The 15,755-nt window shown below is 44.9% G+C and overlaps 1 protein-coding gene across 2 annotated transcripts in view; it reads right to left on the reverse strand.

Moving 5' to 3' along the window:
* Window positions 1-431: 431 nt before the first annotated feature.
* The window catches only part of LOC138259330 (uncharacterized), a 53,849-nt gene continuing 38,525 nt past the window's right edge, over window positions 432-15,755 (reverse strand). For both annotated transcript variants that reach the window (XM_069206969.1, XM_069206968.1), the window contains exon 2: window positions 432-6,287. In XM_069206969.1, coding sequence (XP_069063070.1) covers window positions 2,369-5,767 — 3,399 coding nt within the window. In that variant the 5' untranslated portion in view covers window positions 5,768-6,287 and the 3' untranslated portion in view covers window positions 432-2,368. The remainder of the gene's footprint in view (window positions 6,288-15,755) is intronic.

Genomic DNA, 15,755 nt, shown 5'->3' on the forward strand with positions numbered 1-15,755 from the left:
CGACTAATGAGTGGTTGGGCGCCCCATTTAATATATGGCTATAGTCGGGGGCGGCTCATTCGCAATGGCTGAGGAGTCTCGCCACCCTGGCTAAGCCAGGAGCTAAACGATAAAACAATATTTCTGGGCCACAGCAGTGCTTAATTTGAGCCTGTGCCCCGGGCCAGCACTACGTTTTTTGTACCAGGCATTTACAGTGAGCAAAAGACACTAATGGGAAAGACGGAGGAAGAGAAAAACGAAAAAGCGTCACAAAGGGAGAATGCAGAAATCTGCAAGAGTGAGCTGAAGGGGCAGGAAGGGGCTTGAATCCAGTCGCACAGTAAGCAAGGGACCACGTCTCTGCAGACCCTAGCCAATTTATGGCAACATTAGCAACAGTCAAGGATGATGGACGAAGTGCTGAAACTTTTCAAACTCTCACACCTAGTCACAAATCTGGGATTAATCCATTGTTCTTTTGCTCACTATGCCACCCTTTTTGGACCCAGGCACCGGTCCCAGGATGTTTGTTTTCAGTCCAGGGAGGACCTGGCCTTGCAGTTCGGGCTGGACTGTTCCCATGGAGAACAGGGTCAAGACTGATTTGCATATGGCTGAGTCCAAACTGGGGTAACGTGCTGCGCGAAATAACAATGGATTAAACCCAGATCTGTGACTGGGGGTGAGTATTTGAAAAGTTTCAACCCTCTGTCCATCATTTTATTATATTATGTGGTGTTGCTATTTATATAAATAGCCACTCCCCTGTGGGTCATCTTTTTTAACCAATTTTCTTTCCTTCTAGTGTCTGATCAATACCTATGTCTGAAATGGGTAGTACATTGTTAGATCAAAGATTTTGTGTCCCCTCCTCCCCATTCGCACAGTAATTGAGTGTTTTCTACACAAATACATTATGTTATTGGCATAATCGTTACTCTTTAACCAGGGAATATATAAAAACCTCACACAACAGCTGTTCCTTTGTGCAGTTTATCTTTTTTTTTTACTTTGTGAGGCCCAGTCCCAAGAGCATTTTTTTAAGAGCAATTTCCCAGAAAACAAAGCTAGGTGTGATGTAGTAGGTGCCGTGACCTTCTGAAACATTTCCAGTTTTGCTGGCGGACACTCTACATCAGTGGTTCTTAACCTGTGGTTCGGGGACCCGTGGGGGTCCACAAACTCCTCATACATTAGAGTAATATTAACAGGTTAATAAAGTGTACAGAAGTAAAGAAAGAATATGTAAAATTGAACTTTAAAATGTTCTAGAAATGTGCAGGAATTTGAAATTGGAGACCCAAAATTAAGTTGGTATCCTTAGGTTGATTCGTGGGAGCAGTGCAAGTGCATCAAACAGGATATAATTTGGACAAATGAGTTTAGAACCAACCTTCCCATTAAAATTAAAAATTCGTTGTTTTTTTATATTCCTCAATTTAATAAAATATTTCATCATATGTTTTTGTTTGATGGATGCTTGTTTGTGTATTGTTTTGCGATTCAAATCATCAAAATTGCTTATGCAGGTGTCCCTGGATTACAATAAGGACTTAGTAGGGGGTCTTCCAGTTCTAATAATTTTCAGTGGGGGTCTCCAGATTTCATTAACGATTAAGTGGGGGGTCCTTAGAAGTCAAGTAAAAAAACACTGCTCTACAGTATTCATCAATAATGCTAAAAGCAGCACAGAATATAATGTGCAGAATATGGCGTGGCTTATAAGAGTATCACGGCCCAGGCAAAGCGGATGGGTTACTATTTACTACAGGTAGTGAGAAAAATAAAGGTGGGTAGTCAAGATATCACAAACATGCTGTTATATAGTTATGCCCTCCAAATGTTCTCAACAGAATATTGATGAGGATAGACCTTATACTGTGCAGCAGCAGCTGAAGGCATCAAAACACAAATTAATTGCATTTACACTTTTAAGGGTCCTCTCTACCTTAAATCTTTCAGGGACTGCAAGCTCATATTTCCCATAGAAAACTGAAGAGCCAGATCCATGTTAAGAGAGATGCTGCCTGTGTGATCCGAACCAATTCTGCATTTTTTGGCAAGATAATGCTGAGTAATGTAGCAGAACCGAAGCATAACATTGTCAAAGAGTTTTCTTTGATTTCACAGTGTTGTTTAGTGCTAAAAACCTGCCTGACTTGGAATTCTAAGTGCTGGATGCTGTCAATACGCGGCTGGTACCCACAGCCCTGTTAAAGACGGATACATTTAATACTGCATGCCCTCGTGATGGGAGAAAAGGAGTATGATTGGCCATGGTCCGGGGATGCTGCCATCCAGTTAAGATACCTATGCAGCTTCAAAGGACCCAGGATGAGTTACGTGCTCAGAAAACAGCTAATGAACAGTGCTCCGCAGCTGGAGACTAAGACACTTGGAAATCCCAATTCCAGTCCTGTGCCTGCTGCATCTCGGCAATGTGACCAGTTGCTGCCTGGACAGCGGTCTGCACAATCTCCACAGCACTTTCATAGAGCAACCTTTTCCCACGCTCATGTGAGCCCATGCTGAGATCGCTCACTTCATTGGCGATGGGACCGGTCTGCCTGCTAGCATTTTGTTGACCTCTGTCAGACTTCATGTTCTTTTCCAGACTGGTCACATCCACAGTTCTGGCCATTATATTTCTTGCACTTTTCATTCTAGACGGGCTACTGTTTTTCTCCTCTGGCCTGAAGTTTTGGTTTGTCGTATAGCCCTCAAACATGCCATCTTCCTCTTGATTTATTTTATTGGAGGGGCAGCTCGTAGGTGAATCCTGAAGGATTTTGTGAAAATTCCATGTTTGCTCCTTGTCATCACTTAACACGGACATGGTATTTTTGTTATCTTCCGGCATGTCCTCTTCATAGGCAGACTCGGTTTGTTGTCTTGTGCTTTCCTCCAGGAGCATCTGCACAGAACCGTGTTCACAAGAAGTGTCTGGCAAGACATGTGCTGAAGGTGTTTCTATGTCATTTCTTCCACAGCATACCAAGAGCTCAGCAAAGTCTTTGTGTGTGTTTTCTTGAGCTGAGGGGTGCACACATGACAGAAGTGGAGCATCCCACCCATTCTGATTCTTCCATTTATTACCACCTTTAAATTCTGGACAAGACAACTGGGATATTGCAGAGATCTGAGTGATATTCACATTAACTTCTTGCATGGCTTTATCTGTTGGAAAATGTGATAGATATTGAACCCTTTTCTTGACCCTTGCACTGTTATCCTGGAGGTGCAGATCAGTAAACAGTCCGCAGCATGTACTGGTCTTCACATCTTGAACTGATTCTTTTTGTGAATCTTCTTTGCCGGTCTCACTTGTGTTATCTCTGTCCCTGTCGGCATGATTGACTCTGGGCGGTGTTTCACTGTTCACCAAGCTTTTACACCCATGGTTGTCTTCAGACTCACTGTTGGCTGAGACTAGTGGACATTTCATATCATGGACATCTTTGTACATTGCCAGCATTTTGCAATTGTTGTTAGGTTTGTTGGTGGCAAATGCTCCCATGAACCTGTCTGTGACAATATTGTTTATCTCCTCTCTTTTAGTTTCTGGAGAATATTGTGCCGAATCACAAGCCAAACTGTGACTTGGTGATATGTGGGCCTGCTTTCCACGGGAAATGTGCTTCCTACCTGAAATTACCTGGGGCCTAGCTGAGGTTTCATTACCAGAGTCTAAATCTGTAACAGATTCTACTTCATTAGCTGTAGGGAATAATACCTGTTCCAAAGTGATGTTCCCAGATTGTGTGGGGTCTGATACCTTTGTCATAGTAATATTTTCCTTCAATACCAGAGAATCTGTTACTTTTTCATTAAGAGCATCCTTTTGACATAGTAGGGGCCCTGAAACCTTTGTTGAACTAATATCTGCTTGAGATGCTGTGGGGTTCCCCAATGTTAGGTCCTGAGGTACCATAAGTAGTGCTCCAGGAGCATCCACATTGGAAGTCATAGGGGATACTGTTTTTGCTGCAGTAACCACGCTCTGCAATATAACTGGACCTGCAGTGCTATCCTCCTGGATAATTAAAGATCCTGATATCTCTTTTGGAAGACCGTCCTCCTCTGATGCTATGAGTACTCTCGTCATTGATGCAGTAACATCCTTCTGAGCTAGAAAGATGTTTTCTACTTTCTCTGTATCAACATCCCTTTGAAGTATCATGACACCTGCTGTTTGTGGGATAGTAACAACCTCTGGTGTTGTCATGAGCTTTGCTACAGTAACATTGTTTTGAGATTCCATGGTGCCCATTACATTTGCTGCACTAACATCTGCTTGTGCAATCATAACACCCGCACCAGTAACTTTCTTTTGGCATCCCATGGGGTCTATTAGCTCTGCAATCTCCTGATCTACTGTGAGCCCTGCTGCAATAACATCCTCACGAAGCTCAGGTCCTTCACCCTCTGCTGCAGTATCGTCATTCTGAGATACCATGGGACCTGCTGTAGAGAGGTCTGCTAGCGATGCAGCTTTGTCTCTGGCAGTAGGTGCAGTGGGCTTTGCTGCATGTGTTGTACAACTGTAATTTGCAGAGATCATGAAATTAGAAGCTGCCTCTGCTACAGTTATGCCCTCGCTGGCAGCATCATAAGAAGCACTTTTGTCTTCATAAACAGACTCACATTCAGTGTTGGTATTTAAGTCCTTTGTTGTCTTACGCAGCCGATTATATTGCCTTATCTTTCTGAAGAAAGATAACTTTGAGTACGGTTTCGAAGCTTGAGCTCTTCCGTCAAGATCATCGGAACTTTCTGATATTGGTGTAGTATTAATAACTATAGCTTCAGGATCTCCTTCACTGGGTGCTTCATTTTGTCTACATTGTGGCTCTGAATTGGTCATAAAAGGGGCTGTCCTCCATGACTTCATTTTCATATACTTTCTGGATTTTAAAACCCCTTCAGTCCTAGCTGCACACTGTTTCGTGCGAGCTAGTAAAGCCAGCTCCTCTCTGTTCCTTTCTTTTGTGCTGGTAACAATGGAGTTCTCTTGGCAGATGTCGATGGTTCCTCCTTGTTGTCCCCATTGCTTCAGGGTATTACATTGGTGTTTTCCTTCACCACAAGATCTACATAATCCTTCACCCGTGTTTTCTGCTCTTGTAACATCTTGTTCGAGTGATCGCCACATGGCAGGTGCTTTCTTCAAGCTTTGTATCTCAGGGTTGTCTTCTTTTCTTTTGCTTCTGATACCAGACCACCCATTCCTCCACCCTGTTAAAGTGGCACCCTTACTTTCCTTGACTAGCTCCACTTGTGTTAACTGTCTATTGTCCTTAGATTTCTTTTGAGGTGTTTTCAGGTGGAGTAGTATCTTTAAAGGAAAGCAAGTCTTTTCTGACTCAGAACCTGCGCCTGACTTTGTGCTGATAGAACATACCTTCGGTTCATCGACTCCTTTCTCCACTTGCCTTGTGCTGGAAACTGTAGCATCTGATGCCATACCGTTGCCTTCACCTGACTGTTTAGCTTCACTTTCCATACACCCACAGGGCGTTTTTCTTTGAAATAAGATTAGGAATTTCTTGTGATGGGAGCCTCTCTTAAGCGTATGTCTTCTACCTTGAACTTCATTTTCAAAAGTGGATTTGAAACAGTTTTTTTCTTTGTCATCAACATGTTTTGCACAGGACAAATGTAATTCTTGACTATCACCCTGGTCATGAAACTCTGTCTTTCCTAATGAAAGTAGCCTCAAAGCAGCCCTTTTTCGTGGCTTGGCCAGACTTGAAGCCAGACCTGCACTAGTTTCATCACTTGCCATGGATGCTGACTAGGATGGACTACTATTGATACTCACTGAAACTTTAATGATCTCAAACTTAGGTTGGTCTCATGTGGTTTATGGCAACTATTCTCCTGAAATACGCTTGGTACTGCACTCCAGAGCATTGTGGGAGCAGTACAGTTGTGTAGCTTCCTTGTCTGAGTAGTGTGGTCAAGTCCTCCAATAATGTTGTGGTCTATTTTGTATTTTTCTTGACCTCCTTTTAAGCATGCTTCACCAAGGATTGTTAAGGTGCAGAGCCAGCCTTTGCAAGTTCTTCATTTTGAGAAATTACTATCTACATGGAGTTATATGGTCAACTTTAAAGGATGCAATCAGAAAACACTCCCTCTTCCGTATCCTGTTACAACAAATAATGGGTGTTTTATTTGGAGACTGCAAAACGTGAAGTTGCCTTCTGGTCGTGCCACCGGAGAGCTATTAGAAGGAACCATTAGAAAATCTTCTGTCCATTCCCAAACAATTACTCAGGTTTCAAATATGCGTGATGCTTAACCTGAAGATAAAGATTAAAAAGAATTACTTTTCAGTAAAAAGGTTATACACTCAATTGCGCTCAACAGTGAATAGGGCCACGTACATTGCATTGTATTTAGCTTTGAAATATTTTCGTATCACATAATAAATTCTTATAAGCATTTATATAATTTTTTTCTTCGTTTGCCATTCCGTACAGTTGGATTCACAAAAAGGGTTCGAGTCTCAACACTTTCTACATGCCCATTTTAAACTGTTTGCACTCAAAGAGCATGATCTCCACTCAAGAATTAAGTATTTTAATTCACAAAATCAAAAATCTGCAGAATTTTACAAGTGAGGTGTCAGTTTTAAAAGCATAATTTCTGCCACTTGTGCAGAAATTCTGCAGTAGTGAGTAAAAACGAAGGCCAGATTTATTATTTTTTCAAGCTACTCATTACAGTGCAGCACAGCAATCAAATTTGCTTTGCTGTGATGCGCAAGTGGGGAGACAAAGCCAGGGACATATCCATTAAGATTTGCCTGCTTCTTCAGCTATCCGCTACTCTGGTGCACACATGGGAAGCCTTGCTCATATCACAGCCTTGCACCATGATGCAGAGGTAGGTATGCACCGTCTAGCAGAGGATATGTATTGCAAGCATCCTGTTCCAGTACATATTCCTATGCCTAGACGAACATAAAAGGATTCATGCATTTGATGTGTACTTTGCACTGCAGCATACCTGCAATGCAAGGGTATTTTGAGAAATAAACAGTTTCTCCATGTTATTGCCTGCTTCAAGGAGGCGTAAGCTTTTGACACAAAAGCCCAGTCTAGCTCTCTTAGAAGTCTGGACTTCACCTTCAAAGTTATGAGTATTTGCGATGTTCGGTCTGAGTAACACCCTCTTGTCGCAAAGCAAGGCAAAGGGACTTTACGCTGAGTAAAAAGATGCCTTTCTGGCACAAAACATCTTTTTGGATCGTAAATACCCTTGCAAGACTGCATTGATTTGCATTGCTTTGCACAGGCATAAATCTTTAGTGAATTTGGGCCCAAGAAAGGAAACAGATCTTTGCAAATATGGTGGCCACCTGCAAAGTTGTAACCTGGCTGGTGTTCTAAAACATATCCAGTTCTATTCTTAATCTTATCTATACTTCTAGACTTGCTCCAGAATGAACCAGCAATAAGTGCTGTTGAGAGCATCTAAATTTTATGTATGGAGGAAGGAAGACTTTTAATAGAAAACCTTTACCATTAAATTAAAAGAGGAACAGACAGTTTTTAATCTACTCCTTCATAATCATGTTCGGTATGTTTGGGAAATTAAAACGCTTCAGATTTCAATTCCGCCACTTTCACCACCTGTTTACTTTTATTGAAAATTATCTTTCAAGAAAATTCTTTCTTTCTACTATATGACTGAGAAAGGAGAATCCTAGTGAATTTCCCAATATTTTTTGTACTGGTTATGCCAAAGCTGTTTGAGATGTATGTCAAAAACTGACAGGAATTCTTTGCAAATGCAGTTGAACACCATCGTAATTTTAGGAATGTTGATCGAGAGAAACCTTCATGAGGCAACATGTTTTACATGTAAACGGAAACATTATATCTGACGTTTCACAAATATCTTAGAACTATAAAAGACAATGTTCCATAGTGTAGACGGATTCCTATCAATGGATTAACAGATATGTGTGTATCCAGAAAATTATGAAAATTGTAATTTTGCCTAAGATATGCCTGAGGCTTGCAGGAGACTGGGATACGTTTCAGCATGAGATGGAGAAAGCCGAATGAATGCTGAGATGCAACATTTCTTTGTGAATCCAAATATGTGATTTACAAAGATATTTTCTTTAGCCAAAATCGCTGTATATTATCTTTTTTTAACTTTTGTTTTTGCAAGTTCTTTTAATAGGAGTTAAATATTCAATCAAAAAGACATGGAAAGGAAAAAAATCCGGCTAGTTCTATCTCTTGTGATCTTAATTTTTGATTCAACCCTGATCACATCGAATTTACAACATGTACAGTAATAGCAATAATATGCTATATATGGTAATGTTTTACAGTCAATCACTTAAGTTTTAACAAGCCTATTTATAGGCAAATTGATCGGACATCTGTCCAAAATTGGCAGATGTCCCGTCTGGCCTCCTTTTGGTTCATTAATTCGTACTTAAAGTGAATGAAAAGTGATAAACCTGATGGCAGAGGCATCTCAGGTCCACCACCGATAACTTCCCGTTTGGCAGACCTGATGCCAGTAGAAATGGTGCTGGAGAATTCACCCAATTTAGGGAGACCCTTCCAACACTACTCCTACCAGCATCATTTTTGCCTTGTGTGTCATTTAAACCATAACAGTCCTATAATCGTCCCCCAGACAATGGGAGACCACTCAAGATGAACCAGTGATAATGAAGATAAACAAAATGGTTATGGACCTCCTTTTGTGGGGTCCATCTTCAGAATAACTTAAGAGACAACAGATCACTTATACATGGTGAACCTGCAGCTATATTTTTCCTCCACCTGTCACCAGTCTCACAGGTAGCATACAATACATATTTGCAAGTACTAACAATTTGTGCTGGGCGTGTGCCACAGACGTGCACAAACTTGATTTGCTGCGCTCTGTTACATGAAAGTTAGTAAATCTGCCCTATAATATTGTCACATGAAAGTATTAGTGATGACTTCCTTCGAGGATATCCTCCAGCACGAGGCATAGTTATTTGTCCATACGTACAAAAAATAGAGCCAACTTAAGTACTGTGTTGTCTGTAATACATTTAGTCCTCATCACTGGCCATAATTGACATATAGGTGTTACACGCAAAATGTACTCACTTATTGCAAAAAAATAACAATTTACAACTTCATATTCCTGTACCATATGTTGCTGAATCAAATCTTTGCTTGATAGGCCCTTACTGCCAGATACATTGACTGGGACCCAAGTTTAGCTTTAAATCTGCTCATAGTGTTAATTACTTTCTGATCAGGCCAAAGCAACCTAGCTTGGGCCCGATAACACAATAATAAAAGTCTTCAGCGTTTTCTAGTTCATTACCATTAATCTGTGAGTTAGGTGTCCACAGTCAGCATGTACTGTGGCCCATGTTTATCAAGCCTTTGCGTTGTCCTTGCGTTCTCATTGCGTTGTGCAAGGTGAGGCAAGGACAATGCAGAGACTTAGTAATATTTACAAAGCCATGCAAGGAGTGATTTGTGCCGCCTTTTTTTGGCTCTATAAAGAAATGTAACACAACACAGCTGCTTACGCTGTGATATGTTATCTTTCAAGCTGGGGGGGGGTGTTCCATGTGTAGAGCATGGGTGTTCCAATGCACCCATCCTTGGACTTTTGCGCATTCTAGATTTACTAAAGCTAGTAAAACTCGGAATGCGTCTAAATCCCACGCCTTCCCCAGTGAGGCATAACAAGGAGAAATATTTTTATATCTCCTTATTACTTCGTCTCTACATATGTCCTGCGTTCTGCAGCACACATCGAAAGAAGAAAATGCCTCTAAGAATTGTTCTTATGCAGGAAGGTGTCCCCCTCCTATAGGTTTCTGAGATAAGTTCGCCAAGAAAAAAAAGGAGAAGGTATTACTATTATCTTGTTTGCTCTTTTCTGTGTTTCCTGTTAGCACGTAGATTACAGCTACAGGACAAAGGGGAGATTCTACAAACTATAGTGCTGCTGCTGGTGGTGGGAGGAGTCACTGAACTCCGAGCCTTAGCTCCGGCGGTCCGGTGTGTGGCATTCAGCGTTCGGCATGCCCTGGCCTCCTGCGGTAGAGGGGCTGTGGGGGCCATTGGTGTCCTTGACCCACGAACCCCAGTGTCCTGGGTCCCGGATTTTGACTGCTGGAGGCGGGCAGAGCCTTTTATAGAAATAACATAATAAACTCAGGTTATTATGTTGTTTCTATAAAAGTGGGTGGGGCCACGGGCGTGACGTGGAAGGAGGGGGAGTGCACAACACTCCCTCTCAGTGCCCATGTATGTTTGGCTTGCGGTTAGGGGCCGGCCAAACACATGCGCACAGGGCTCTCTCCAGCCCAGCAACTACCTGCACAGGCTCCCAGTCGTCCTGGGAGCACCCTTGCTGGGCACTCCCAGCCAATCCTGACTCTGCTTTGAGCAGCGTTAGGATTGGGCACACGGCATGCTGGGAGCCTGTGCCTGTAGCAGCCTGCAATGGAGAAGCAGAGTGAATGGAGTGGCAGGGAAAAAAGGTACATTTCATTTTTATTATCATTTTTTTTTTGTGCCTCCCTCATCACCCTCCTCTCCCCGCACCACCCACCCCTTTTCTCTCCCGTGAGCTGCAACTGATTCCCTGAGCCCCTGTTTCCGACTGGGGGCCCTTTAGAGTTTTTCGGCTCTAGGACGTCGAGAGTCAAGCTGAAAGTAAGTGGAGTAATGTGGGGACTGTGAGGGGGCGGAAGCTTAGGCTGCAGGCAAACAGCGTCAGGTGGAGGCAGCTGGTCCTAGGCCAGTGCGGTCTGCACGGGCTGTGCTGTCCTGTGCTGCCCTTGCTCACACGTTCCCACTTCTACCCTTGTATGTGTTAAGCCACTAAACCCCCTCCACAAGTTGTTCGATGCATATATAGATATATTGACTGTTCTTATAGTATATTGGCTATCCTGAAGGGAGTGGTCTAAGAACTGAACCCACCATGAGGTCTGGCAAAGCAAGGAAAGATCTTGTCACCTCCCAAAAAGCACAAGAAGTGCTGTCATGGGGACGCAGTGCATCTGCTCAGCAGTCACCAGGCCCCAGCGAAGGGGGGTCATCCCTCCTGCTTCAGTCCCAATGTGGTAGCGACTTCCCCGATTATTTTACATAATGATGGATGGCTTAGTACTGCAATCTTGAACCCCCATGTTCCTGTCATTAATCTGTCTCAATCAAGCTCACTGAAGCCTTGTGAGCCCCCTCTGTTGGCCTATTTCAAGAAAACAAAACCAGCTGCAGCGAAGGTGAAGGCGGAGCCACTCAGCCCGGTGTGGGTTCGGTCCCACTTCCGATGTCTGGCGCCACGGAGGTGTTACCAAATGCCTCCTGATCTTTGGAAAAACATGCACTAGTACATCAGTCTCTATCTCCAGTCATTTTTGTGGACCATTCTGGCTCAGCAAGCCCCACAGTGACAGGGGAGGCTTCCATTAAGCGGTTAGACCCTAAAGACAATCTAAGTTGTTTGATGTCACAGGTAGATTCGGTTGGGGTTTCACCGAAGCATGAGTTGTCTCCAATAGTTATTTCAAGTGACCACTCCTTTGACGCCACGGATTGAGTTGCCTCCCCTGCAGTGCCTTCATGGCAGAATATGCAGGCTTCAATCAACCAAGATTGCTAGTTGGACCATAGTATGGCTTATTTGACCAGCACCCCGGCCACACAATGGACTCGCAGTCCAACTGGCAGTATTCTTCCTATGCTTCCTACAAGTTCTCCCAGCCGGGCATTTAACTGCACCACTCAAACAGAGTTTAATGAAAGGGAGTTCAATGATCAATCGCTCCTGGATCTATCTTGCCTTCAAACTGAACCCGTGGACGGTGCTGATATCCAACTAAATGCTGCGCCTAACTCTACAGCCTCATCTAGTGGCCCTGTTTGGTCTCAGTTTCTTCAAACTTTGCAATCTACTGTCTTGGCCCTGAATTATCACTTTGATAAGCTGGATGTGCAAGTCGAGTTGTTGGATACATTAGCCACTTATGTTGCGGGGATTAATCTCAAAATAGAAAATGTAAACCAGCTAATTATCAGAGCGCAAACGAACGCCAACTTAGCTCAAGCAGCCTGTTGTTGTTCTCCGATTACAGAAAGTTTGTCATCTGTTCCTACCTTTTTTAGCTCAATCTTGGCTGAAACTAAGAGGTGTCTATCCTGCTCTATGCCCCCGGCCACCCCACTGAATCTGAAGTTTCATTCAGATGTAGCACGGAAAAACAAAAAAAGTTAAAACACTGGATGATTATTTTCACTCAGCAAAGAGTTCATCAAACACCACTTCAAGTCGTCTTGCTGATACTGTTGTCCCAGAGCAATGCACCCCGGCCAGTTTAGTTCATTTGAAGGCTAGTTCATCTGGAGTCAAATCCATGGATGTAGTCCCCTACTCTCATTCTAACTCTTGGACACAAGTTGACTCTTTAAAAGTTGGGGGTGCGACTTGGGAGCCCAGCATCTATTAAGCAAGAGGGGAAATAAAGGCTTCGCAAACAACGGAATAAAAGGCAGAGCCCACTGTCTCTTGAGACTGTAAATTAAGGCTGCCAATCCATCCAACATGACTCACTACAGCAGCCGGAGGTCGAGTTGTCTAATTCTTCCACGACTAACCAGGGCGGCCTCTTACTACCTAGTGAGCATGTGCCTGATCTTTTGATCAGTGTCGCTACCAGAGGAGATGGAACTCCTCCTCCTAGAGAATTACATGGTCAGGCCAAGAAAGGTAAAGGCAACTGTCTTGCTGTTCCTACTGTTACAAGCTCAGGGGTACATGGCTACGTGGGCATCACAGTTACATTATCAAACCCCTTGGTGTAACATGATTTTACCATCTGTAATGTCGTGGATCTGAGAGCTCCCTCTGCACTCCCCCCTCTGGATGCCCCTTAAGGGTCAAGGAAGCCAGCCCCCCCACCACTACTTTGTCGTCAGGACCCTTCCACTGAGGCCGCGGTGACTGGGCCAGAGTCTCCCTTAGGCTTTTCCAGCTTGATGGTCCTGCCTCATTAACGGCCGTCATTATGCTCTCCAAGGGTTCCACTCAACTGTATAACTACTAAACTACTCTTTGAACCAGAATATCGTTCAAGGGGTGCCCATGACATTCTGAATATAGGGAATATCTTAAGACTTTTCAAACCCATCACAGAGCTGAGCGAGATTGAATCTAGTGACATAGGGGGGCATTACAACATTGGCGGTAAATGCCGCTTACCGCCGTGCAGAAGACCGCCAACACACTGCCGCGGCAGTGGAATTCCGCCACAGCTATTACGACCCACAGCTCGGAATCCGCCAAAATCCAGACACTCACACAAGTCTGCCACACCAAAGGTCAGTGATAAACTGGCGATAACAAAACCTCCCCCTTCACGCCAACAGGAATACTCCCACACTATCACGACCCACGAATCCACACAGCGGTCTTTCAACCGCGGTATTCCATTGGCGGTACACACTGCCGTGCTCAAAATACACACACATTTACAAAACACTACCACATTGGACAATTCCAAATACACACACCTGATACACATACACACACAACTCCCACACACTCAATACAATATAAAACACCCACAAACCCTTACGACCAGAAATTTAGACGAAGGCCAGAGAGACAGCACAGCAAAGACAACCCCACCATACAGAGGCACACAACACCATCACACATACACATCGATGCACAAAACACCACACACCCCTAAACATCACCCCACACATCACAACACACACCACCTCACACATCACCCACCCCACCCCATGGCACCGCAAAGACATCCCAGGTTTTCTGAGGAGGAGCTCAGGGTCATGGTGGAGGAAATCATCGGGGTAGAGCCACAGCTATTCGGATCACAGGTGCAGCACACCACCATAGCTAGGAAGGAGGAGCTATGGCGCAGAACCGTGGACATGGTCAACGCAGTGGGACAGCACCCAAGAACACGGGATGACATCAGGAAGAGGTGGAACGACCTACGGGGGAAGGTACGTTCCGTGGTCTCAAGACACCACATCGCGGTTCAGAGGACTGCCGGCGGACCCCCACCTCCTCCCCCACAACTAACAACATGGGAGGAGAAGGTCTTGGCTATACTGCATCCTGAGGGCCTCGCAGGAGTACCTGGAGGAATTGACTCTGGTAAGTCAAAGCTTTCACTACTTCATCCCCCACCCTACCTGCATGCTATCACTTACCCCCACCCTCGCCCTCACCCCCATCACTCCAACTCCTCACATATGTCCCTCTATCACAACCCACCCATCCCAACACCAAGCCCTGCATGCAACAACAAAGCATGGACACCCATCACCAATGTATGGCCACTGCACATACCCACACACACCCCTAAACAATTATCACACAAGGTTCTACACAAGAATGCAAGCACTGGGGTACAGGGTCACCCACCCATTGCACACCATGGCGCACACAGATGCAATAATCATGCCTTTACACCCCTGCAGGACCCTACCCAACGTCACCGGCCAGGAAGTTCCAGACATGTCCACTCCCCCCACAGAAGAGGCCCACAGTGATGACAGCAGCTCTGTCTAACTGGATCTAGATGACCAGCCCGGCCCATCTGGGACCTCGGGACAGTCGGTTCCCCTCACACTGGCACAAGCCACAACAGAGCCTCCCCCCTCTGGAAACACCAGCACCGCACCCACCCAGTGGGCCCATCCCTCTGTCCCCAGGACACATCAAGCAGCAGTGTGTCCACCACTACAGGGAACCCAGGCTAACCCACCACCCCAACAACAGCAGGGACCTGGGGGCAGTTGCAGTGGGTACACGGTTCAGGAGACAGAGGCCCAGGAACACAGGGGAACACAGGGGAACTGGGAGGGATGCTGTACGACAGGGGGAGGACAGGCCCAGGGAACCCACTCTCCACGAGGCCCTCTCCAACATCATGGGAGCCTACCACCATTCCCAGGAGACGATGGCAACGGTACTGGCAAAGTTTCAGGAGACCCAGCGGCTGTTCCTCGATGAACTCAAAGCCATCAATTCCACCCTGTTCACCATTGTAGGGGTGCTGAAGGAACTAGTGAACACCAGGAGGGACACTGTGGCACAAGAAGGGGCCCCTGACACTAGCCTGGACGATGAACTGCCCACCACCTCCGCCGGCGCTAGTGGACAGGAGGCACCGCCACAGGACCACGACACCAGCACCCCACCCCCTGCAGATGGAGAACCACCCCGCAAGCGGTCCCTGAGATCCAGGACAAAGACAGAGAACAATGCCAAGACCCCCGCCAAGAAATGAGACCACCCTGATTGTCATCCTTTTGTCCCACTTTGTCACCCCTGACCATTTTACAACCCCCTCCACTATTTAGCACTTAAATAAACACCCTTAAATCACAAAACTATATGGAGTCAGTCTGCGCTTTCGAAAATGTGTATTTGCAATAATTGAGGAAAAATGATATATCCATTGTATTGTCAACATATCTATGTCACACAGCTCTAGACCATGAGGAAAGAAAGCAGATGTCACACAGTGGGACCCAAATCTGTGAAATCGAAAGGGAAAGTGACAACTCAGGGTCCATACACTGGGTGAAAGTGACAGACAGATGAGAGGTAGAACAAGTGTATCAGATGTAGCAGGCAGTGATGTCTTCTTACCTGTGTCTCACTGGGAGTATTGATGAATCACTGTGTTTCTGTTGTCGATATCCTCTTCTTCTGCTTCCTCGTCTTCACTGTCCACA

The sequence above is a fragment of the Pleurodeles waltl genome, chromosome 9 (assembly GCF_031143425.1).
Source record: "Pleurodeles waltl isolate 20211129_DDA chromosome 9, aPleWal1.hap1.20221129, whole genome shotgun sequence".
NCBI lineage: Eukaryota > Metazoa > Chordata > Amphibia > Caudata > Salamandridae > Pleurodeles > Pleurodeles waltl.